This window comes from Coloeus monedula, assembly GCF_965178545.1.
Source record: "Coloeus monedula genome assembly, chromosome: 3".
In the NCBI taxonomy this organism is placed as follows: Eukaryota; Metazoa; Chordata; class Aves; order Passeriformes; family Corvidae; genus Coloeus; species Coloeus monedula.
Genome location: NC_138783.1, coordinates 24,670,586 through 24,697,312, shown reverse-complemented (window position 1 = coordinate 24,697,312; position 26,727 = coordinate 24,670,586). Strand labels below are relative to the sequence as shown.

The 26,727-nt window shown below is 44.4% G+C and overlaps 1 protein-coding gene across 3 annotated transcripts in view; it reads right to left on the bottom strand.

Annotated features, from left to right (window-relative positions):
- Positions 1-26,727, bottom strand: part of LSAMP (limbic system associated membrane protein) — a gene marked incomplete at its 3' end in the record, with an annotated part of 307,230 nt that overhangs the window by 107,162 nt on the left and 173,341 nt on the right. For all 3 annotated transcript variants that reach the window (XM_082278778.1, XM_082278779.1, XM_082278780.1), the window contains exon 3: positions 6,694-6,819. In XM_082278778.1, the coding sequence (XP_082134904.1) occupies positions 6,694-6,819 (126 nt within the window). The remainder of the gene's footprint in view (positions 1-6,693; positions 6,820-26,727) is intronic.

The window sequence follows — 26,727 nt, the reverse complement described above, 5'->3', positions numbered from 1 at the left end:
AGGTGAGGAAGGAGGCAATGGGGATCTAGCTTGTAGGCCCTTGGAAAAACAGACCTCTAAAAATATAAGAAATGTGGAGCAAGTGTAAGTGGGAAGCAAATAGAGGTTGAAACAACTTTGGATGCCTTCTGGAGAAGACCTGAAAAAGTTGAAAGTTTGGCTTGTTTCCCAGGCTCTTTTTGAGCCAGCATCCTCTTCCTTTTCCTTCTTTTTTATTTTTTTTCTTCTACATATTGGATAAGATGAAGACTAGATCAAGAGAAAAAGACATCTCAGAAAGTGTGCTAAAACAAACTGTGAGTGTATAAGAGGCAAATTGAAAGGTCTCCGTGGAGGATGAGACCCCATTTTTACCAGAAAGTATTTTGAAGATGAAAGAAAAAAAAAAAAAAGAGGACAAGGAGACCTGTTTAAAAAAATCATCAGTTGCCTCAGTTGTTTAGTTGAACAAATACCTTGTAAACCTCAAATTTCGTGAGAGTTTCATGGGGGAGAAGGTTGTGACATAAGAACTGGCACAGTAATACCAAAAAAACCCCTACCAAATCCGAACCAAAAACCCACCCCAAGCATCCCAAAACAAGACTGCTTCTCTCCACAACTGTTTTACTGAGGTTTTAGTAGAGCAGCAGAAAGGTGGGCTAAATCCAAATGGTTTAGATAACCTAAAAACCTGCTTCCCACTCATCAGTACCTATTGACTGCAGGGCTGACTTGTGGTGACTCCAGCTGAGGGGTTTCTGTTTGATCATTTCTTTGGGCATAAACTGGGTTTTCCTGTGCTACACAAAGTGAAGCAACAAGGCTTTGGACTTAGGCAGCAATGAGAAGCAAGCAAACACAGGACATAATGATCAAAGTTGTCCCTTGTGACCAATATGTCCTTCTTAACTCATGCCTTCAGAAAGCTCTCTGTCTCTGCTTCCTTCAGTGCTCAGCTCTACAAGGAGGCTGCCATGCACTGAAGGAAAATACACAAGTGAACGGGGGCGTGAGATAATCTGTCTCTTTCACTTTAGGTCTTATCCTGATCTCTGAGCCCTAAAGCATGAAGTTTAACATCCTTTTCAATATTTTTATTGTGAATAACAAGAATATCCAGATTTGTTCACATTATCCTCAAGAATACACAAGCTGGCTGAGTCTTGCCAAGTTCCCGTCTTTAAATAACTTTCCATGGCAATGAGTTCTACAGCTGTTTATAAACATATTATATGTATACCATCTCAATTACACAGGGCATGCAGGCACATTTCTGTATTCTCCATCCCTCCTAAACTTCCCAGGCTACGGTAAATTCCCTAAGACTCAATGCGAATTTGTAGCACACTCTAGGGAGAGTCAGACTGGCATATTTGACAAGCCTTCTCATCTCCTTTCATTTTATGCTGTGACATGGGACTGGGGTGTTGCAATCAATACTTATCTGATTTGGTCTAGACTGGTTCTTCTTATGCTGTGATTACCACTGTAATAACTAAGCTCCTTTTCTGAGCCAAAGTGGGTATCTTTAGACTGTCAGGTAGCATTCAGAAGAATCCAGAGTGTTTTCTTCTCCATCAAGTGGCCTTGCTGGGCTGAGGCCAAGGAAGTTGGATCGAGAATGGGATACCTAGTGGCTTTATACAGGTTTCATACTCTGTAGCTTCTCCAGGAAAAGGGAATTGCTTGTTCCTCAGCTGGTTATGCATAAGCAGTAAAGGACTCAATTCCTCAACTTTCGTCAAAATAGCTTTGTCTCCCTGTCACCAGCTCTCAGGATGTCACCCACATGGGTACTAAAGGCATTTGCCAGAGTACCCACAAGCAAGGTCCTTGGGAAGGTTTCAGCCACTGATGCTTTGTGGAAAAGAAGCAGAAACATGAATGGTACTGCTCTTTACAAGCTTCTCAGGACAGGAGACAGCTTTTTCTTCTGCATTTGTCTGCCCATGCACAGCAAAAGGATTGGCAGTGAGATCTCTGGTAATCCAAAGACCCCACAACAACTGTCTGTGTTCATATTGCTGCTAACCCGATTCACAGGAGGCCACTCTTTAGGGCTTCCCTTGAGAGTTTATTGGTAAGAATATGAGTGTACATTAATTTTTCTTCTCCCCACGAAGCTCTTTTTCAGTCAACCAGGCATCTAGCTTGGCTCTGAGTACGACATAGAGATGAGAAATGATAAATGATAAAGCCTCTAGACTGTGATCTCACTGTCTTACAGGTAGGGAGAAGACACATTAGCCTGAAAAATCCTAAGTCAGTAGAGACATGAAGTAAAACTAAGAGGGGCTCGAAAGCAGGCATTGGCTACCATTTCTGAACTATTTTACTGATTCTTTTCTTGACTGTGTTAGTTGTTATCCTGGTGCAAGGTTGAGGGAAAACAGAGCTCCTCCTAACATAACTACCTGTAGATGGGTAGGCTGCCTGTGGTAGCCCTCACAGACCATATCAGTGTGATAAGTGATACATGGTCCTGTGCTGGGACCTCGTCCAGGATGTGGTGCAGCTACAGCATATTTGAGGTTATTGCACTCAGTGACAAAAAAATAATGTATACCTTTGTGGGCCATGGATCAGGCAGCTTATGAACTGACATTAAGGAGAATAAAACAATAGGGTGCCACCCACTTTTTGTAGAGAGTCTGCGTTTTTTCCCTTTCAGGAGATGAGAGGCTACAGAGTGTTCCCTAGTGAAGTATTCTTAATGCTGACAGCTGCTAATTCATGCAGTCTGCATAGGACATCATCAATACTCACACCCACTCTAAATGAACACATCACAATTTCCTGACAAATCCATTTCAGATCATCAGTTTTACAGTCTTTGCTATGGCTTACCATCACAAACCAGGATGGCAAAAGTCATAGGGTATGGCAGGCTTAACAAGCCCGCAGCTGTGTCCTGAATCACAGAAATGGAATCAGCCCATGTGCAGGGAGGGATGTGCTAGCCTGCTGCTGGAAGCTGCAGGTCAGTGATCCCAAAAAAGAGCTCTGCTGGCTGGAGGGGAAGAGCTAATGAAGCTGTTTGTGCTTCCAGGAAATGCCTGTTAAATTATCTACAACTACTTAGACCTGGCTGCCAATGTCCTACAGAACAATAGCCTGTCAGGTAAGAAAGAAAAGGGTCTGGGTGACTCTCTCCACCTGCTCTGCCAAAATACAATCTGTCAATCATCTGAAGAGGAATGCAAGAGGAGAGTAAGGACTTGCATCGTTCCAAGGAATGTCATTCCTGCTTTCATCAAATTAAAGCTGATCTATATTGTCATTTGCCATTGAATTATTAAAGTATTTTTCCCCTTACCTGCCTCCCTCCCAGGTGTGAGTGCTACAGTCATCAACCTTAGTCACACTTTAGCTATCTCACAGGATAAGGAGAGGTATATTCTCTGTGAGCTGCTTCAGGGCATCAGGACTTACAGTTGAAGTGAGAAAAATGCCTGGTTCAACTGCTCACTGAAGAACCAGAACAGGAAGCAACATAGCAGTTTATAAATCAATTTTTTAACTTCCCAGATAGGCAGACAAGTTAGCTACGATTGCAGCATTTAAACAAACTATCACATGCATCCCTACCTTCTCTGCATAAGTACCAACACTGCCTTCCCTTTGCATTTGTATCTTCCACTTCCCAGCCAAGAAGATAGAAATAATTTCTGTGGTCCTCACTCGGGTAATTAGCCAACAAACGCTATTGACAAAGTCAATGAATGAAAGAAACAGCAAACAAAGTAGCTAATGAACTCCTTGAGGAGAGTGCACAAAGAAAAAGTAATTTGGCACTCTCGCCCCCCAATACCGGTTTAATTTTACTACCTGTCCATTCAAAACCTCCTACACAAGCTCAATAACACTCTTTCTTCCAGTTCTGCAGTCACAAGTTTAACCATGAAAAAAACTGAAGGAGAGATATATTTCAGAAACCTTTACAATGATCTAAAATAGCTCTTTGATGCATAGCAGATGTCTTCAAAACTTTCATAAATGGAGCCAAAATGCTTTGCAGTTCTGGAAAAGGGAGATTCCAAGATAAGACATGTTTCCAACTGCAGCAGCTCTGGAAGAGATTTGGAATTTATATTAATTGTCAACCTCAAGGAAAACATTTAAAAGAAGTCCTTCTGTCTCCCATTTTGAGACAAGTGCCTTACTGGGCTTTATGCTGCTCAAAGACCTGATGTCTGCCTGAAAGCACTTCCTCTGTATCTGTAAAAGACAGCAGATGGGTTCAGATGGGGAAAAAGAGAGAACCACAACCAGTGACACATGGAGGTGACAGACTGAGGACTGCCTGCCCTTCATCATAACCTCTAGCTTGTTACGGAGGAGGTGCTTGGCAGGCTTCACTGCAGGGAGGAGGACTGAGGAGGGATTGGAAAGGAGTCAGTGAGATGGTGCTGAGGGATGCTAACAAGGCAACACCTCTGAGACACACAGCATGGGAGAAAAAATGTGAAGGGACATGCTGGAAAACTGAACAACAGAGCCAAGAAAACTGTCCCTATAGTCAAAGTAGGGATGGGATTCTTCAGTTCTGTTGCTCACCAGAGGGGATAGCCAGAGTTAAGATTTGTTCTGTGGAGACTTTTGTAAAAAGGAGAAAAGAAATCTGTGTCTGATACAATGAAGTAGGTGGTAAAACTGAAAAATACCCCACAAAGCACCAGCAGCCAAAGTGATGAGTCAGAACAAGAATCTTCTTACTGCTCTGAAGAATGCCTCTCACGTGTACCAGGGCTTAGATTCCAGGAAGATTTAACGGCCTTAACTCAGTGTTAGGCTGTGATCACAGATTAGCTAGGGAGTATCTTTTACTTGAATACAAGAAGGAGTTAGAGAACTGTTGTAACCTCTGGACTCTGCCTAGCAGGCTGCAGCTCCCTGTGAGCACAGCGGGGGTTTCCTAGGGCCATGCCATCAGTCTCATCCCGGAGCCCATTGCGGACAGCCCCGCGACCTGGCTCCGGCAGCCAGCAGCGTTACAATGCAGTGGTGATGAAGAAGGTAGGCTTTAATCACATCTCACCCCCACGATGTTCAAAGGTAGAGAGACCTTGTGGTCTAAGTGCGGGGTGGTCTTGTCAAGGGCCCAGGGGCGGTCCCTGGGCGGGGTTGGGGTACAGGAGCCAATAGGGAGAAACTGAGGGAGTGACCAGGGCTAGGGAGGGAACAGGGGGAACGTGACAGAATCGGGTGATTAACAGGCTACCACAGGGAACTGAAAGACTGATGCAGCAGTAAGATGGAAGATTTGATATGAAGTAAACTTTAAGAACAGAAATACCACAGCTAGAAGATTCTATATACATAATTAAAGATTAAAAAAATAGGTTCTATTTTCCTATAAATGCAAATGGCACAGTCATGCTTAATTCCGAAAAAAACCAGAAGAGAAAAGTCAGGTAGTAACGATGATACCAGAGAGGAGTAGTTTTCCCCGCATCAGCCCTGCTCCCACCTCTTCCTGGCAGGCTTTCCCCATCTTTCTTCTCCTGTCATTGCAAGAAATGGGCCAGAAATACAAACTGCGTATCTGGCCTTCATACACATGAAAGCTCAGGAGAACTTTGGTTTGGCTGAAGAGACGAGACAGGAAATCTAAGTAACCCCAACCTCAACCACAGGCTCCAAATCCAGGGGGTTCTGGATGTAGCCCTTAGATTAAGCTCTGTTCCAATGTGTCATTCTATCTTTCTCTCTCCGACTTTCCTTCTGCAACATTCTCCCCTTTTCTGGCTGCTGAACTGCAGTAGAAAGTTGCACTATCTCTAGCACATGCAGAATGTTTGTTCTCTGCCTACCTCAAATCCTCTTTAACCCTTTATATATATGGGACTATCACAGAAGACCATTCATATGGGGCTAATCAATGCTTAACCCATGCATTTTAGATTAAAGAACATCTGATAGGAAGATAAATCATCTAAAGAGTTTTTCTCTCCTCCAAGGACATGATATGGAGGGATAGAAACTTACCTCTTGTTCTCATCCTACTGTTAAATCTTTATGGGTTGAAGGTTTCCTTGCAACCCAAGCTGCTAACCCCATAGAGTCTGGCTACTGAAAGGATATTCTCCTTCCATCCTAGCCATGTCCTTGACCATGGAGGGCACAGTCAGATAGCACAACAAAGATGGCGAGTTTTCCTTTATTCTGTCACCATCCTGCTCTTCACTCACCTTGAAGATCAAATGCCTTCTTTACTCATCTCAGAAGACACAAGACTTCTGGCTGTCTGCCAAAGTGGAGAGTAATATGAAATAAACTGGGCCACTATTTGCCTCTCCCTTTTAAGGCAAATCAGTAGGAAGCAAATCCCATGGTTTTCAGAGAGAACCTCTTTTATGTACTGTCTCAACAGAAATCCTTTTCCTTCAGTCTGGCACCAGCAGCATTTTATCTCCACCACTGTGCTGTGCATTACCAGCAGAACAGACTGGGACAACTAGATGAAGACCTAAGCCAAATAGAATTACGGGTCCAATTCTGTAGAGCATCTATTGAAGTAATTTCATTTGTTCACTTGGAAAACCTGGTTATTGTGCCTGGGAATTCACACCACAAAACAAGCTTGAAGTACATTTAAGATTCTTGCCACTTTTCTATAGCTGCCTAGATTGCTACTGAAATTTTCTTTGATGCTGGAAGAGAAGGAAACTACTGCATGGTCCAGAAATTGAATACAGTTGGATTTCTTACCTGTAGGAGTGAGGTGCCTCCAGGTGATGACAGGCTCAGGACGCCCATTTGCCATGCAAACCAGGGTCACATTGCTGCCCTCATTCACGGTGATGTCCGAGGAGATATTGGAGATCTTTGGTGGAACTGTGAAGGCAAAAGAAAGTTTGACCTTGTTAGAAGCAGAATTATGGAGGGCAGCTTGCCTGGCTTACTAATCTACCTGCCTATTAACCAGAGCCAGCCACAAACTCATCTCACAGACTGCACGCTCTTCACTACTACCTGGGTTTCTGAAATGACATCAGAGCAGTATGTACTCTTGTGTAGTTTGTATTTCAAGGGTCTCCAGGTAGAAATGGCCTTTGCTGCAACAGCAATGCTGTGTGTTTGGAAAAGTTTGGGGATCTTCATAAAATGACCTCTAAGAACTTGCCTGCGTGCCTCAAGTCTGCATGGAAGGGGTCAGCAGGCTCCAAGTATCATCCCAGCTAATTTTTACACTCCAAAGATGGAGTTCTACATCCTCCTGCAGGATGCCAGGCTTCCAGGCACCGACTCAGAGGGTGTATTAGTTATTGGTTTCTGTGACATCTTTCAGCCAAGAAGGATCCCCCATGGGCGACCTGCAGTAGACAGCTTCTGGATGACTGCACCCCACATATCACAGCACCAAAGGCACAGCAGAGTCTTTAAGATGCCGTGACTTGGGCATTCAAGATCCTTAAAAACCTTCCAAGCTGAATTTGTGTCATGGGACCAGAGTGACCATGAACTGGGACCTGAACAGAAACCTCCAGGTGTGGAGTGTGCCAGCTGTTGCAGTCTTTCCTCTCTCACATCCATGTCTTGCTTCCATGCTTCACACCCCATGTCAGGTGGTGAGGGAGTTTGATTAAAAAGGAATCCTCTAATTTTTTTTTCTTTCATATATTTTCGGCTTCCAAATTTGTGTGTAGCGAGGAAGGAAACAACATCATTTTCTGCTTTGCTTACCACGAGTAAACAGACAGCAGCTTCCCCTTCCCCCTCTTTGGCAGGAGTGGCTGATGGTCCTTTTGAGGCAAAGCTGCCTATAAGCTAGGTGGGGAAAAGGAAATGAAGCCTGAAGAGAACAGCTCACTACTTCCAGCTGTGTTGCTGGATTCACAGGAATATTCTTGACCCCCACAGCTCATTAGCCTCTCTGTGTAGGCCCCAAATTCATGGACAACACTTGAGCATCTATGACCATGGGACCCCCTCGAAGGAAGAGGACCTGTCGAGCAAAGTGAGGCAGACATCTATTTTCCTACATGCTCACTCACCCAGGCAAGGAGGGATTTAAGCCAGGCACATTGGGGAAGGATTGCCATGATCTGTGGAGAAGTGACAATGCAGAGGGCAGTGAGGAAGCAGCTGGGGGGCAACACAGTAGGGAAGGCTTTTGCATGCCTCGTGAAAGCAGGACAGCTGGGGGGCCATCCCACATGCCTGTGCACCAGTGCAGGTATCATGGTGAAAAACCAGGAGGAATCAGATGTTCACACAGATCCACAGTGTTGTAAACCCATAGGGCTGGAAGAGCTGGAGTGAGGCAGCTCTTAGGACTGGCCTGTAGCTCAGATACAGGCTTTCTAAGAAAGACAGGCTGGAAAGGAGAGGAAAAGGAATGCAAAGGAGTGGCTGGCATGTACCCAGCTCTGGATGGTGAACTAGCTGAAAGCTCAGATGTAAGGATCAGAGGATATCACAGTGTCACCCTTGTTCCTTGGTGTTTATTACCAACCATTTGATAAAGAAGAGGCAATAGACAAAGACTGCTTCAGACAGGTAGAAGAAGCCTCACAATCACAGTTCCTCATTAGGGACCAACCACCTCGACATTTTTTGGAAGGGAGAAAGTGCTAGGCTTAAGCAGTCCAGAACACGTGGGGGTCCTTTAGGTTCAGCATGAGTTAGCAGTATGCCCTTGCAGCAAAGACCAAGCACCCCGGATTGTATTAGCAAGAGAGTAACCCCATAAGTGGAGGGGTGCATCTGAAACCCTTTACATGGTGGTTATTAGACAGAATCTCAGGCACTAGATCAGTCTTGGGCTCCCCAGTACAAGAAGGCCATTGACACACTGGAGCAAGTCCACTGGAAGGCTCCCAGGATGGTCAGAGGACTGTAGCACATGACTTACCAGGAAAACCTAAGAGAAATGGGTCTGTTCAGTCTGAAGAAGAGAAGGCTAAGGGAGATCTTATTGCTCTCTACAAAAAGTGAGTGGGAATGTGTGGAAAAGACAGAGGCAGGCTTTTCTCAGAGATGCACAGAGGTGCACAGTGAACAGTGAAAAGCAGCAAACATGAGCTGCGATGTAGGGAAAATTCTGACCCAAAACGAGGAAAAAGCTTTTACTTTCAGAAAGTCAAACACAGGACTAGGTTCCTCAAAGAGGGGATGGAAACTCACCTCCTTTCTTTCCCAGTGGATGAGTGGAACACCCTGTCCCCATGGCTCAGAACAGACCTGTGCATTGTTCCAGCCAGCAGACCTGCAGGCTGGTAGAGCCCTGAAAGTTCCAGTGCAGAAATCCAAACTGCTACTCTTACTTACTGGGAACAAAGCAATTCAGAGGGCCACCTCACACCTGAGAGAAGACCAACATGCACAGAAGAGGACAGAGGGGCTTAGTCTGGAAAGAACAAGAGGCTGCTATTTCTGCCCCAGTGTTCTGTCAGGGGGCACAAGGACAGTGACTTTGGAGCACACTCAGCACAGCTTCTCCATGGTGCACTGGCAAACCTGTGTATGCAGAGCCCAAGAATAAAACCAGTAGCTACACCACGTTCTGGGAATATTACCATAACCTCAAGGGGTTAACATTTTCATGAGGAAAAAAAGCTGTGGAGCAAACAAGAAGAACTAAGCAGAACTAGCAGGTGGAGCTGTGGGCCACTGTGAAGTCCTAGCAGAATGGTGCAATGCCAGCCAAAATGGCTGAGGAGAGAGCACCAAAAGCTACTACAGGGCAGCAGCAGACCTCCAGTTGGGACATGTATAAACTGCCACTTTCCAAAGCTGTCAAGACATTTTACTTCACAGAGGATCAAGTAAACTCAGCCAGTACAAGCAGATCTGACCATGCCTACCGAATGCCCAAGAGGAAGAGCATGTGTCCAGATGGTCATATCTGGCTTGCCGCTTTTTCAGATGAGGGTGGAAAGGACATCCAAGGCTGAAATCCTGTTAGGAATATAATGGCTGGCTCCTTTCAGCTGCCACCCTGGTCAGGAGGCAAGGAAAGGCTAAGACGAGGGGGAATAGGGCAGGAAATAATTTCCCTCTAAATTTAAAACCTGGCTTGGCTTCATCTGCTTAGAATCCAAAGCCAGTGGACAATAATTTCACTCAGATAAAAAGTCAGAGACTTTTAATTTTCAGGGCATCAAGCCAGCATGTTAAAATGCCAAAACTGTCAGCACCAGCAACAGTTAGCATTGCCTCCTTGGCACTTGTCATTACTTTGCACACACCTTTTTAGGACAGCCTTAAAATGAGAAGCTTTGACCTTATTATTTTTCCCCATGTGTAGGTTGTATTATGTTTTCACAGGTCCCAGACTGCTGGAAGAAGGATTGCTGAGAATAACACCTCCTGGGACCAGAATCTTCTGGGTGTCACAACCTCTATTTGCCCAGCCATCTCCTGTTGACCCTCAAGTGGAAAACTCTTTTGTGTCTGGCCGCTCTGAACCATTAGCAGAGGCAAACCCACAGGCTGCAGCCCCACAGCAGGGCAAGTCCTACAGCTAAACAGAGCTTCCAGGCATTTTCATATCCTGACTACAACTTTTTCTTTCAGGGGAAACCAGGCTGCTGCTGGACTCCTCTGGCTCCAAGGACCATGGGAAAGCCCTGTCAGGGTCTCTGGTACTGCTGAAAAATATAAGACTACCAGATTTTTTTTCCACCCTTTCAGTGTAAATCACATGGGATATCCATTACACTGTGCTTAGCATCCCCCTGGTTGCACACTGTAGTACCCCACTGCTCCATCCCCAGAGAGGGAGGATGCCCCACCCACAGCAGGGACTGATTCTGGAGCGATGGAAATGAACACTAAGAAGAATGACTTGGAACTCACGTATTCATTTCTTCTACATTTCACATCTACAGGACAAGGCTGATGCCAGCCCAGCATCTCATCTTCCACGTCACTGACAGTAAATAACAAACCCCAAAGTAACCAGTGGCCATTCTCCGTGACAGAAGCTCGCATTGGAAGAGAAGGGAAGCTGCAAGGCAGGAATGAGGCAAGGGCAGAGATACTGTAGGGTGCCCTGGACTGGGAGGGCTGCAGGGCAGGAGGGGCACAAGGTCAGAGCTGGTGTGGGAGATTTCAAGTCCCAGGCAAGACACAGTGACAGAGCTAGGTAGAACAGGCTTGTGCAGAAACAGCTTGCACCAAGCCTGTTCTAGTTAATTGCCGTCAATCCTTCACTTCATGACAACTGCAACTCACATTAATTTAAATAATAAGAAAGACTGAGACATGAAAAATAGATCATGCTCCCCCAGCACAATCACTGTTGCTCTCCAGATGAAAGCAGGTGATTTGTTTCCACAAAAACACTCGCTATAGCAGTTATTACAGACCAGGGGCTGCATACGGGACGCAGCAAGGAAACCACAAACAAGCAAACACGCAAACATCTGCTGTTATTATCCTTGCCTTTTATGACCAAAGCCCTTCAGAGCTCAAAACTCCTCCTGAGATATTACCCGGAATGGTGTGGGCGGGCTGGATCAGTGTTCTAATTCAAGGCTATGGAAGGAGGCAAGGAGAAGTGCTACACCCCTAATGTCCCAGTAAATGAGTGAGCCCAAAGGTTAAGAGACACGAGTTCACAAGCGGGAGGCCAGCTCCTGAGTACCTTTCCAGGAGTGCAATGGGGGATGGAACAAGAAAACATCAAGGCCACCCTTGCTAAAGCAAGGCTTCTGGAGATCTTTCCTCATGGAATTTATACAGAACCTGACCCATGCCACAGCTCCCAAGCCATTCCTGCCTTTTGATCAGAGCACCTAGTCACAGCACAGGCACAAAGTGGCAGGAATGGGAACCACTGCCTAGCAGGTGTGGTACAAGGGGTGCTTAAAGGCTGGGGGCAGCAGTTTCTTGCTCCTGCACTGAGGGCTCTCTGCTTTCATGATGCTTCACATGACATCTCAATGCAGCGGGAGGATGGGTTTGTGAGAAAAGGGCAGGAAGCACAGAACTAGGAACTCAACTTGGGTATGACAGAATAAAAAATGCAAACAGAGGGACAGTGGACACCTAGCTGGAAAACAGCTCTGAGCCCTGTAAATGCATTCACATGAAATTCACTCAGATGGCTGGACCATTCCCTTTGGATAAACAGTGCCCTGCATCTAAGACCCTTAGATGGAGCTTTCCACTGTAGGGCAGCTACTCCCCAATCTCAAATTATAAGACTGCTCAACAGTACAGTCAATAAGTCACAAAATACATTAAAAAAATACAGCTTATTCCCAGTCTACGGACCTATAATACAGCAAAAGCTATTTAATATCTCCAAGACACAGATGCAAACAGTATTGAAACTGCCTAAGAAAGCCCCTAAGCTCCATTTAAGTGGTCTAACTGCTTGTCCGAAAAAGGGCACCTTGGATACAAATGGAAAAAGTCACAATCCCTTCCATATATCCTCATTAGTTGCTTCCTCCAGCCTATTTCCTTCCTCTCTATTGGCAAGTAGGACCCCCATCTGTTGGATAAAATTAGGAGTCCCACCCACTAATACACAGGAGTCACCAGCTCTCAGGGCAAAAACAAGAAAACATCAGGACTTCTCTCCAAAGTCAAAGGAACTTTACAGCCACTAAAACCCTCCCCAGGTGCCTATCAATTAGCCTTGAGAGTTCTTATTTCCTTGTCCCCAGATCCCAATTAACAGCACTTTACAACAAACGCTAATAAGCCCCAAGGCAGAGGTAGGGGGGATGCTGACCATCATATGGTCCTTCAATGCTTTAGAACAGCCACCTTGCTCACCACAATTAGGGGTCCTTTCCTGGGGCAATTAATTGACAGCAAATTGGCCTCATTAGTCATTGTTTAGTTAAAGTGTTTAGTGGTGAAGAGAGTACCTGAAGAAGGGGCTGAGCTGCTAAACACAACTAAATGGTTTAATTTCCCTCTTATGTGTGCAGCAGGCTAATCATAGCTCTTTACAGCAGTAACAAGAAACAGCTTGTTGATGCTAAAGTCTGCAAAGGGAGCAAGCTGAGGCTGGAAGGTAAAATCCAGACACCCTTTGGGACATGGCATGGTAATGTTTCTGAAGCATTTTACACAAGAAATGTGACATCAGACCCAAGATGTGTTTTTTACGGTCTGATTCACGCTGCAGCCTCAGCCAGAGGGAGACAAAGCTGTCAGCAGAGCGAGAGGGCAGAGAGGGAAGTTGTTGAACTTCATTAAAGAGAGTGGACTCTGAAAGAGCCTTCTGACCTTCCACTCTGCTAGGCTTGTTTCACTCTTCCAATGCCTTGCTCAGCATTAAAGCTTCTGTGAAGTAGAGGCAAATCCTGAAGGCTTGGTTTTGTTTTTTATTCCCCTGGGAACCAAAAAACCTCTCAAAATACACTACAGTGTTTATACAAGGTGTAAAAATTCCCTCCTTCTGTTGTCTGAAAGGGAGTGCCTCATCATGTAGCCTTTAGGGAAGAGTCTATGACAGCCAAAGCATGGAAACCACTTTAAAAGATCTGCAGTTCCCAACCCACAGTGTGCTCCCCCAGCACTCTGCACTGCTGGGGCTGATCTCCATCAAGGATCACTGCTGATGCCAAGAGAGGCCAGGCAGAAGGAGGCACAGGGGCTTTGAGCTTGGGCCTTGCCATCTCGGTGAGCTTCCCCCATCATGCTGCTGAGCCACACCTGCTGACACGCCAGGCAGGAAATTATTGAAAATCCAGATGGGGACTGTGTATATGGCACTGGCTGGGAGCAGAGAAGCAGACAGGATCCTGTAAATCAAAGCCATGTGCAAAGCTACCCATGAGCTGGGTAGCGTGTCAGAGCTCACCGCACTGGAGAGTAAGAGTTCACAAGCCAAACTATTTTGTCTAAAGGAATGCTCTGCCTCATCCAATATATAGTTAAGTGTCTGGACTATTTTTCCACATAACACTGCATGGGAAGTGCTTCCAGTACATTCTTTCTTCACAGAGAGCAGCACAGAGTACAAACGTGTTGCACTGTCCCATTCCTGAGCTGTTGGAAAAACCAGCATAGAACTGGGCTCAATTGCTTATATTCATTCCTGCTGATTTTATTTTTTATGAATTTGTCTCCATGAAATCTTCAGGAGAGAAATCATTTAGCTACCTCACTGAAAGAAATACAGAAAAAAATAGCTTAAATCTTAAGCCAGCCTTGTTTTTCAGTGCACTGAGGTGACAGGGTTAAAAGAAGCCTCGCTCCTGTTCACAGCCTAGCACCTCCACTTCAAACCTGGATGCCAGCCTTGTACTCTAAAGCAGCTCCAGCTCTGAGCCTGAGCTCCAGCTTTTACCTAGTGCTGATTGTATTTCACACACACCTGGCTTTTTGGTGTGCCCTCACCAAGCACAGATTTACAGAACCCACATTTTTGGGTCCTGATGCAGCCCAGGAGAGCAGGTTCTCAGTTATGTGCTCAGCATGTAAATGAAAGCACAAAACACAAGCCAGGCATATGCCTGATATCCGCTTATCACCAGATTTGCACCTCTGGATATGAAGTTCTTTGCTACAACCCTTCCCTTTCTTTTTGATTAACGTACTAAATTTATGCCACTCATCTGCAGTTCCTGTCTTTAAAGAACTGCTCTGTGCATTTGCTGTTTGTGTTGCTACAGTTCTTTCTGCTTGTGAAACTGACTTCAAGAGCTTTATGGCTAACCCTCCTAGAGGAGCCTGCTGTGACAACCCAGCCTTCCTAACAGGACATGTGTAAACAACAACAGAAGTGCTTGCCATGCTAATCCCCGGGGATTAACTCTTGGACTGCCACCTAATCCCAAACATTTTAAGGACTGCAGATGTACACAGCTTTTGGTCTTTGTTTCAAGTGTGTTTATATATTCTCTCTGACTGTTCTTTTTAAATCTGGTATTTACTTATGAGACTGAAACAATACAAAGTCTTTCTTTTTGCAGCCATAATCAGCCATCCTGGAAGAGGAATTCTTTGAGAAAGTTGTCCTTAGTGTCCAGGTCCTCCAGAGAATTTCTGAGAATTTTCTGAAGAAGAACTTTTTCACAGAAACATTTAGCATGTTGGATGTATGTGGCATGCAGCTGAGTCCTAATATGCAGCCTTTCTGGGGTTTGACTCAGAGCCAAGGGAGCTTCTCCTTTGATGTTAATGACCTTTGGACAAGTCCTTATACAATGAGAATGGGTGATGGCTTCAAGGAAATGCTGCAGCCAGAACAGGGATGCTTTATTAGCCAGTTGAGACAAAAAAGCAAGATTATGGGTTTTTAATGGAGTCCCAGCAGCCCTTGGCTCCTGCCTCTTAACTCCTTCTTTGGGAAGTAGACTAGGGAGCACAGGCCAGGCATGAGGAGAAAAAAAATAACAGAGAAAAACCTATGTCATTCCAGGGCAGGAATTAAAGGTTCAGAGAAGGTCCTGATCAGGCAAGCGGGGAGGAAGTTAATTTCTGCTAACACCCCACTCTAGATGAAGATGAGGTTGTCCATGATAGCTTTACATGCTGGAGAAACAGAGCCAAGTTTTTTGTTTGTTTTCAGATCTTTTGCTGTTGCTTATATTCAGCTCATTAGGGACAGTGTACAGCCAGCAGAACAACCATTGTGAACCACTGATGAACATCCACACACAGGCTAAGTGAAAAAGGCATCACTGTCCAAAGGCTGTTCTCAGGTTCCTTTGATTGCCCATGGTTTATCCCACATCCCCTTCGATAAGCCAGAGGGAGATGAATAGGACTCTCCAAAGTGTCTCGTGCATACCACATACCCAGGGATCTGGCTCAGTTTCAACAGAGGCAGGTCCTCAGTGACAAGCCTCTCACTCAAACCAAATGCACATGGTACATGTAGAATGTCTTTTATTAGCAGGCTTTCCTTCCTTACACATTGAAATGAGAAAAATGGAGCAGGACAGCTTGCTGTAACCACCTTTCAAGATTGCTTTCAGGCTTCTAGGGGAGCAGAAAGCTACAGCAGCACTTTGGAAATGCTGGGTTTGCTTTCAGTCAAAAGTATAAAGAACAAAGATAATAATCCCATACTGGGGCCTTTACTCAGAATCACAGAATGTCTTGGGTTGGAAGGGATATTAAATATCATCTAGTTCCAACTCCCCTGCTGTGGCCAGGGACATCTTTCACTAGATCAGGTTGCTCAGAGCTTCATCCAACCTGGCCTTGAACACTTCCAGGGATGTGATAGCCACATCTCTGGGCAGACTGTTCCAGTGCCTCACCACTCTCATAGTGAAGAATTTCTTCCTAACACCTAATCTAAACCTGTCCTCTTTGAGTTTGAAGCCATTTCCCCTTGACCTGTCACTACATGCTCTTGTGAATATTCTCCTCTATCTTTCTTGTAAGATTCCTTCAGGTACTGGAAGGCACTGGAAATTAGATCACCTCGAAGCCTTCTGTTCTCCAGGCTGAACAATCCCAGTTCTCTCAGCCTTTCCTTGTAGAAGAGATGCTCCACACCTCTAACCACCTTGGTGGACCTCCTCTGGACTCACTCCAACAGTTCCATGCCCTTCCAGTGCTGGGGACCCCAGAGCTGGATGTAGCACTGCAGGTGAGGGTCTCACAGAGCAAAGTAGAGGGGCAGAACCCCCACTCTGGCCCTGCTGGCCACACTGCTTTGGATGCAGCCCACGAAACAATTGGCTTTCTGGGCTACAAGAGCACATTGCTGGATTGCATTGTCACTATTTCTGGATCCAGAGATGTTGGCCTTTCCCACCATACACAGTTATGAAATGCCAGCTGTGAGACCTTCACTTGTTAGCCATTGTTGAGCTTGGTGAAAGCTGCAGCAACCTCATTTCTAAAGGCCAGGGTGTTATCATCAGCCATCTGAGAAGGGAAAGCCAAAGAGTTCAAGGCAAAGAATCCCTCCTGTCAGAAATGCTCATTCACGCAAGTCTGATCCAGCAGAAAAGAGGAAAAAACAAATACAGTGCTCCTGAAGTAAAGGCATCTTTGAACAAAGTAAGCATCTGGCTAGAGCTGAGATGTGATTGTGGTGATCTCTTTCCCACAAACCAACCAAGAGCCAAGGTTTCCTGAGAAGGAGAGGTTCTGCTGTTGGAGGTTCCCTGCTGAAAAAAAGTGCTCTGTTTTGGTTCAGCCACATGCAAGAGCACCTTGATGTCTTGGAATTTTCCTACTGTTCCCCTTTCCAAGCTTTGCTGTGTGGTAAAGATGTGCTGTATACATGCAGACAGCCTCAAAGGAGGGAAAAGGATGAATTCCAAGAGCTTTGCTTTGTAAACACAATACATTGAATTGTTGCCATTTCAATTAAAGGAGAATTTCTCCCGGACTGCCAGGCATGAGGCTTATTCCTTGTAGCCTGCAGCTTTACTAGGACACATAAAAATACTATCTTCTTCCCCCAGTAGGGTTCAAGGCTGCCTTCTTCAAAATTAATGAATTGTTTGCTGGTCTCTGTTATAAACTGAGGGAATCACAGAATGGACAAGGTTGGAAGGGATCACAATGGGTCATCTGGTCCAACTTTCCTGCTCAAGTATCATCCTAGACTACATTGTCCATTCAGAAGGATGAGGTTACATCCAGAAGGGTTTCCAGCACCTTTGTATTGAGTGGGAAAACAGTTTTACAGACAAGTTTCATCTAAGGTTCTGCAAGTAAATACTCACCACCACAGAAATCCAGTGCTACTGGCTGCAGAGCAGGAATATCTCCTCTGATTTTCAACAAAGAACACTGACAAAAAACTGCAAATACTTCCACTGCACTAGGGAATCAAAACCTAAGTCCCATGAAAAACACAAGCCATGTCTCTCTGCTGTAACAGCACATCCACAACTGTGCCTCTGTAAAAACAGAGTTATCAGGGTAAGCAACGCTACTGAAAAACTGAAGGAATCATTCCGTTGGTCTGGTACTCCACATTCATTATTGCTCTACACACTTGTGCTCCACCTTTCTAAGGCTCAGTTCTCATTCTCACTCTTAGGTAACTACTGTGTGCAAGATACATGGCATTCCCAGGGACTGGTACCCGAATGGAGTCACAAGAGGTATGATGCCTTACCATCAACAGCTGCAACAGGTGAGTAGGAGGAGTAAAGGAAGAGTGTCTGGAAAGCCTCAGACTGTTCTTTATGAAGAATTAATATGCTGCAAAGTTCCTTGGCAGAACAAAGAGGGCAAATCCCAGGCAGAGAAAACAGTCTTGATCCTTCACTGCTGATACAAATTATAGAATGTATACTCTTTTACACAAAAGGAAATGCAGGGAAGGAGATAATCTCCCTGTGGTTCATAAACCCAAGGCAAAAAGCTGGACCCACAAAATGTTGTGCAATCTGAACAGGAATAGAAATGTAATCAATATAGTTGGGGACACTGATGAAGGATAAGGATACACTCATACACTTTCCTTTCTGATGGTCATGATATACTGGAGTCTGCAAAAATTATTTCCCCAAAGTACAAAGAGTGATAAAAAATACAAAGAAACTTTGCATCAGAATGCAATTCTGAAAACTCTGCCAAAGCCTGAAGAAAAGCAGAGATATAGCTGAGATGGCATCACACTATGGATCATCCTGCCACTGGATTGGGCGCAGACATTCATGACAAATAGGCACAAGGGATGCAGCGCAAATACAGTGTGACACTGTATCCTGGGCATATGCTTGATGTATGGAGGATTAAATGCCACACACACACTGTCCTGGGTAGATTGTATCTAGTGCTGACAGATACCTGAGGGATCTGTCTCTTCCTTTATACACTTTGGCAATTGCCATGCCAACAAAGGATTATGGCACTGGGGGGGCGAGAAGGAGAGATCATTTGCTACTCTGTTTGAAAGAGACTTTATCCTCTGGGGGGATTTTTTCAAGATGTTGGATTTCTTCTTAAATGATATTTCTACCTGCCTATACACATTTGAGGTTGATGGGCTTTCCTCCTTTCCTCTGTCCCCCTAGCGCAACACCTCACTCTTCTGGCATCCCAAAGCAACCTTAAAGCAAATGTGGCTTCTGTAAGCCGGTTTGAGTACTGCAGCCCTCAGCCCTTGCCTCCATACAAGCTGCAAAGGCAAGAAAACAGCCAACATGCTGTAAAGACCAATTCCTTTCTCTCTGTGGTGAGCCCTCTGATTGACGTCTCCGTTTGTCAAGAGAGACAGACTGTCTTGAGTGTGAGATAGCTAACTATCACCTGGGGAGGCGATTAGAGGGGGAAGGAGGGAGAAAGGGGGACACAGACAGACAGACAGAAAGGAGAGCTGAGGAGGGGGAAAGAGGAAAGGAGTGACAGCAGAGTGCAGATGAGAGAAAGCCAGTAGCGCTTGATGAATTAAGTTGTCAACTTTGGCATCACCTGTGTACCTTGTCATGCCAATAAATCCATTGAAGCTGAACCTGCACCATGAGTCAAGAGTGAGAGAGTGCTGATGGAAGGAAGAAATAACAGCCCATTTAAAGACTCAGAGCAATTTATGAGTTACCTCAGGAGGGAAGTAGTGACAATGGGGAAGGAGAGGTTCTTCCCCACCACGCTGGGCAGGGAAGCTTGTTTTGGATTCAAGCTGTCCACCCAGTCGTGCTGCGGAAAGTAAAGAGATAGAGACAGAGACCTTGTTCAAGAAAGAGAAAGGCAATGGAGAGGCTTACTGTGGTCCAAGGGGAACAGGGCAGGCACATGCCTTTTCACAGTACTATGTGCTTCGGGAAATCCCTTGAGATGCTGAGGGAAGATGTTGAGAACAAGAAGCCAGATTGTGAAAGGAGACAAAGGGCATAGAGCACAGTCAGAACCACAGCACTGAGGGAACATGAAGGAAAGCGAAGGACAGAAGAGATGGAAAGCACAGCTCTGGCACGGAGCGGTGGCTGTGTTGGAAAGCCAGGAGGGACACAAAATTCTCTGCTGACTCTGAAGCTGGAAGCATGGCACTGAGATGCAAACAGCTTTGATGGGCTGTACCAGGGAAGTACTGCACCAAGGTGCTTTCCTGCACAGCTAAGGAGATTCTCACTAACTTTTTAAAGGATTCCATGCATGTCCTAAAAGATTCTGTCCCCCAGAACTCTCATGAAGTCTGTTGGATGTGACTGAGGATGGGAAAAGCAATGGTACAATGCCCTCACCCAATACATCTTTTCTCCTCCTGCTAGTACAGCTTCCCAAACTGAGCAGTATCTGACCCAATTGTTTGAGAAATGCATCTGCCTCTTTACTCCTTTCTTTCATCCAACTCACCATTTCCCACACAGGAGCTTCTACAACCCTTGTGCTCACAATCAATGGTCAGCTCCTGACAAAAACATTCCTATCAGCCACAGGGACTAAGAGTGGCAGAGGCTGATTTCCAAAACAACCTGAGACCCCCTGTGACCTCATTTGTAGCCATCCAAAGATGTTTACATTCATGTGACAAGACGTGTTCACTGACCCTTCCTCACAATGGGCCGATCTCAACAAAGCACCAGGCACAGCACCAAGAAAGAGAAGGACACCACCTGCTTTGAGGTTTATTCCTCTCTGGCCTCTGCTGCTGTGTGCTCCACTGATGCCCCAAGCTTGCAGGGAGGAGAGGGAAGGAAGGAAAAAGGAAAAAACCTAGATTTGTCCCTCAAGAAGAAGTACTGATGGTATTTCCTTCAATCAGGGAGAAATTCTGACTCAGCCACAGAAGTAGAAAAGCTAGTCTTTTCAGCCTGAGTGAAACACTGAAGATTTACAACTCTTCAGGGTTTTTGGAGAGTTTGGATAGAAGTGCACATAACATTTGACAAATCCATGCAGAGAAATAAAACATATGGCATAAAACTATCTTACATGGATATCTGCGTGTGTACATATAAAAACATAAACATATTTAGAACGTGTATGTGTGCATAGTTAGATACATACTGATATATGCACATATACAAATACTGCCATTTGCTCCTGAAACTCCCAGCCTCTTTGAGAGCTCTTGTTTGGCTGCTGTTTTGCTAGCAGCCGGGCAGCCACGACACAGCTGTCCGGACTGGGGTCCCCTGAGCTGTGTGGTGCAGCTCTGCTGGCTGCGTTCAATTTGACATCAAATGAGAGCAGGGATCTCTCTGAGCCAAGCTCCATTCTGATCTGACTGGTGCCCAGATCAGCTCAGCTGTAGTGCCCTCGGGCTGTGGCACTGTATTAAAGTTGAGGGCAGCTTTAATCTGCTTCACCGTTTGCACAGCGGAAGCTGTGCTTGGCCTACTGGGAAATTACGAGCATGTCCCTCATTCAAGTGAAGTGGACATTTCTTTTCCAGGAGTTGTGATCTTTGTGTTCATGTAACTTAGTTTAAATTATCAAAGCTGGTGGCTTCTAATCATTCTCATTCTGAGGGCACCTTGCAATTTCCTGGGGAAGGTACATGAACCGTACAGGGAATATAACTCTCCTAACAATAGGTTTGGTTTTCATGAAGTCCACAGACTTCCTGAGAGTTACAGACTGTGATGGTCTGATGGATTTTCACTTACTGTGGGGAAGAGGGAAAAAAGTCTCACACTTCATAGTCTTCTGTCAGGGGTATTGAGTTGGTTACTGGCCCTTTAGCAACAGGAATAGAAACACAGAGCTGCAGACACGGGGACTTTTTGCCACGTGTAGGGGCCTGTGGTACACTTAAGCATCCCTGTCTCCTTGAAAGGTTGCAGGCACATCCTGCCCCACAAGAAATCACTTCTAACTACACACATGCCCTCATGGACATCGTTGCTCCTGAAGGCACCACGCTGACTCTCTGCATTGCCTAGCCATCCCTCCCACAACAGAAGGACAATGGGACACACACGTCCATCCCTGAATGCCAGGATGTCAGAGTAAGACAGCACCTACACCATCAGTAGTGTCCTGGCACCTGGGCACTGGCCCTGGTGGCAGTGATCACAGCTGTAGACAGTGATCACGGCTGTGTTGCTTTTTAGAAAACCTAATTTGCATACATGAGACCATGCAGAAGAAACAGCATTAGCCAGGAAAATTCCCTTCCTCAAAAAGCCATATAAAACCAACCATGACCAGCTTGTACTCCTGGAACTGCTATGGATCCCGGGATACCTCAAAGGTGGCTTGCCTTTATCTGTGTCTAGCCGAGCAACAGATACAAGTATGGTCAGCAAGCGTTCAGATCATGCTAGAGGCTACAGAAAGGAAGAATTACTTTTATTTAGAAAGACTGTTCAGTAGAAGAGATACCAATTAATAAATAAATGAAAATAGCTGACATTCATTATGACATTTAAACTACTAGATGCCAACTGTTTGTTAAAATACCACATGGTCTGGAGGAAAGCAATCAAAGAAAAAGGGCTTGGAGAAGCAGTGAGTAATGGTGACCCAATCCATTTAACTATTGATAAAACACAGGTGAGGAAATGTGCAGGAGAAAAAAATCTCTACAAATCGTCAGCTAATGGATTAAATGCATCTGAGTGCGAGATGGAAATTAACTGATCAATTCACTCAACAGCTGCTAATTATATGTGACAAGGCAGGCAGACTCCAGAAGTCTATGGAGCTCAAAGGAAAACAGTGCTGGTAGACAAATTTGAAGGCTGCCTCTTGCCACTATGGGGTGTGACATTTGCCCCAATGAGAGAATGTCACTGTCACTGAGTAACATTTAACTTTGCAAATGTTTGAAGTCTGTATGTCAAAAGCATGGAAAGGGGGATTCTATCCCACTGCTTTATAACAATTTGCAACATTAGGTATCAATATATGGTATCAAAATTTACATGCCAATCTAAACAAAATTAAATGTAATGCTACAATCAAAATGAAACCTTTTTGCCTCGTTGCAGTTAAACATTTTGACATTAGTGAAATGAAACTAGAAAGTTAAAATGATTTGTTGTGACACTCATCTGTCCAAAAATTTTTTTGCATCCCCATGCTCCTGCAAAATGCTTTTATGCCAGAAGAACTGATCTTCCAATAGGAAGTAATCTAACATTTTCTGATCACTACTTTCACAATTTTATTTTGTATTTTCATTAACAGTAATATTTTCCTGACCACTTCCATTTTGGCTTACACCATTTAGAAAATGATCACAGAGATATTGACTACTTTTTCTCTCCCCTTAGGCTTACACTTTGCATATATTGATCCCTTGGGACTCCTTTAAAGTCATGTCTTTGGAGAGTCAGCAGATTGTAGGATATATGGAAAATAAATAAATACTAATTATTAATTATTTGATCACCAGGGAAAGATCAGTGCTGAAGTGTGTTTCTTCCTTGAATGAGATCAGAATGGGAGCCTCACTGGTTCAATTCTCACCCTGCACTGTAGCGTTGAGTTTTGAATCCGCTTTTGGAGTAAGGGTAAGTGCTAAGCACATATACCAGCAATTAAATTATTAATTCAAAGGCGAAAACCAGTGTGGCTTATAAACCAGGTGAAACTTCCAAATTAGGTATCTCAGGCCTGACATCATGACACAAGCAATGTCATTTCTGGAGATGTTGAGACCGGAGCCAAGGCAGTCTTCCAGATTCATCACGCTAACAGTATTTATTATCTATTGTCAAACCCTAACTCTGTAGCTTGTGAGGGTCCAGCATGTTCTACACATAGCCTATGATACTATTTTTAGACTGTTTTTAAAATTCATGGTTGAAGAGAATTCAGAGGATGCAATGTTTAATACAGTGCTTCATGAACTCCTGCTAGCAAATTTAATTCAATCTGTCTTGGGTTAGGAGCACTGTCACGGATTGGCAATTGCCTGAAGAACCATAAACAAGGGATAATGACAAGGGGCATGTAAGAGCAAAGGTGTAAGCAGGTGTAAGCAAGGTGCTGTAGGAACCATGTGAGGTCTGTTTTCATTTCACATCTCCATTAATGAGCCTGAAGAGTAGCTTGCTAATGAAAGTGATGGATGATGCTCAACTGGGAGGTGCTGCAAACATCCATAAGGGCAGATAAACATAAAGGGGTACACAGGGATTAGTCATAGGAGCAGAAAGAAAAGAATGGAACAAATTCATTATCTCTACAGAAGAAAAAAAATCAGCTCATAGTGAGGAGAGATCATGGGGGTTGAAGAGACCTGCACATCTTTTCAGACAGAATGAGTGCGCAACTTTGGATGAAATTTCTCAAAGCACTGAAGAATGTAAAACCTTGCGTTGTCTAAAGCCAAGACAAGAACAAATGGTAAAGCACCCTATTAACTAGATGGAAATGTTATCTAAGGCCCAATCTAGAATACATCTGTACTGGGGATGGCACATCAGCCCATATCTATCTTCACAGATGGGTTAAAAGATATCAGTTAAATAATGCTTCAAGTATAATGTTTCCCTCATTTAAGGCACGATAAGCCACACTGAAGGAGAGAGAAGAGACCACTGAAATCCCTATATTTCAGTATGCTTAACAGTAATGCTGAAGATGTAAAAGGTGACAGCAAACCAAACTCCCTGGGACCAAGACAAATGACATGGTAGAAGAATATAGTTTCAGACAAAAAGATACCATGTGGTGGAAGAATGGTCCTCCTTAGCATTGCTAAGAGTACATATTCAACAGCACAAGTTATTCTGCTGCAGCACCCAAAAGATGTGGAAAAAAGCAGGAGAGGCATTCCTTAGCTTGCTAAATCTGAACGGAAAAGAGGACAACACAGCAGCTCCTGCACAACATCTCACTGCAACATGAAAACCTGACTTGAACAAGGTTCATTCCACACTATTCCACAATTTGGCTAAGCCTTCATCTGAGGCTGATCTATTCCACTTGCCGTTAGTCAGAGAAGAGTTTGGTATTTAACTCCCCAAGTAACCCGGAGCTGGAGTGTTCCCTCTGCACTTCTGAAAGCCTGGCCAGAATTTGCTGTCCTTGCTATAAATGCAGAAGGTCACAGGACTGCTTTTGAAGACATTAACTGTTCCATGGCTGTGAATCCTTGCAATTTTGCATTCCCATTACAAGACCATGATACTTGAAAGACTACCTAATCCCCTATGCCAGCTGTGCTCCCTTATATTTAGTACTTGTATTTTGAAAAAAATATAAGGGAAGACAAACCAGAATGAGCAATCCAAAGAGAATAACTTATCAGGAATAAAAAGAAGTAAGTAATTTCATCTGTCCCTTCTTCCCATCACCTGTGGTCCATCTGTGCCTACTCCAGTTCCTTAATTTAATGTCTTTAAAACCTAACTGGGCAAAAAAGAAGCAGAAAATGTATGTACGTTAAAAAATGTATGCTTATGTATGCTAAAAAATTCTGAATGAACGGGGGTGTCAAGGGACAGAGAAGACAAGGAAGTTATCAAAAATAGAATATTCTACTGATTACAGCAGTTCAGAACCAGGCCCTGCCACTCATTTGCTCTTATTCTGGGCAAGCTTCCATGTGCCTCAGCTCACTGGGAGTTGCAATCTTTTTTTGTACCACTCCCTTTTTTTCAGGTTCATTTTAGCTGTAGACTCTACAGAGCAGAGACTTTCTCTCAGGCTTTGTTTGCAACCTTATACAGACTTATTAGAAACCGTGGTCAGTGTACACTAAATGTAATTGGAATAAGCAAAATGAAATTATATTCCTTAGTCTGTACCATAAAAATGTCAAATGTAAAGAAAAGAAAAGAATTTCTGAAAAATTTATTTATTTTTTTTTTAGTAAGAGCTAAATAAGGAATCTGAAGTATTAGCTCACTTGTAAAAGTGTTGCTTCAATGCTGCATGGTGTTCATTGCAAAATGGCAAAATTAAACATTAAACCTTCACTAAAAAAAAAAAATTGCAACTGGGCTTCAATAAAACATGGCAACTCAGCCCAAAATATATTTTTTTCCCTCAGAAAATTATATCCAGGATACATAAAATAACATTATTTGAGGTAGGTTAGGATAGTTCCTGTTTTTAAAATTGATGAGATGAGGAAAGGAGAAGCAATGGAGCCCAGAGAATTTAAGAGACTTGCTGAAAACCACATAGGACATAAGTGCTTTTGTCAGGAGGCCTCATACTTTCAATTTTGGGCTTAGATCCCAGGGTCACAGAGTCTGAGAAGAAGTACTTTTTGCACATTAAAGGCGTGACGCTATGAACTGAGTGCTTTAGCACTCACAGAGAATATCCAGTAACAAATTCAGAGCCTAACCCAAGGGGCCAGATTTCAGGCACATAAGCACTCTTCAGGGCACGTGGCTGCAGTAAGTGGACCCCTAGTTTTGATACCTAAGGCTTTCTTCTTCTCGAGCTAGCTTTCCAATTCGGCAGAACAGCTCTCCTTGTCCTGACAGGCAAACGTGCATTGTCCCCTTTTCTGTCGACAGCAGAGCATAGAAGAAGAAGAGGAAGGTTCAGATGACTTCCTGGACAAAGGAGGTTTGTAGCTGCAGCCTGATGAACATCGGAGATAAGAGCAGCAACAGCAAATTGGCCCCAGCGGGAATGGCAGCAGCAATCTCTTCACCTAAAGGCAAGCCAGCAATTATGCTTGCAGTGCCCAGCGTCTGTCTGTCTGTTCCCACCACTGCCCTCCCATTGCTGCCCCTATGCCCCCCCTCACAGACCAGGTGTGCTCAAGGCTACTGCTATGTTATGCACAGCTTGAAAAAAAATTCCAGTCCTTACTTTCTCCTCCTCTGTCTGAAGCCAGAGCTCTGAACCTTATTGCGCTGGGTAACAAAATGGAGAAGAGGGTTTGGGTAGAGGGGCAGGATAAGGAGTACAGCACATCAGCCATAGAGAATTGGGAGAAAGAAAGCTCAGATTCCCTGTCCACAACTGACTTGTAGACAAGCAATGGGCATTCCT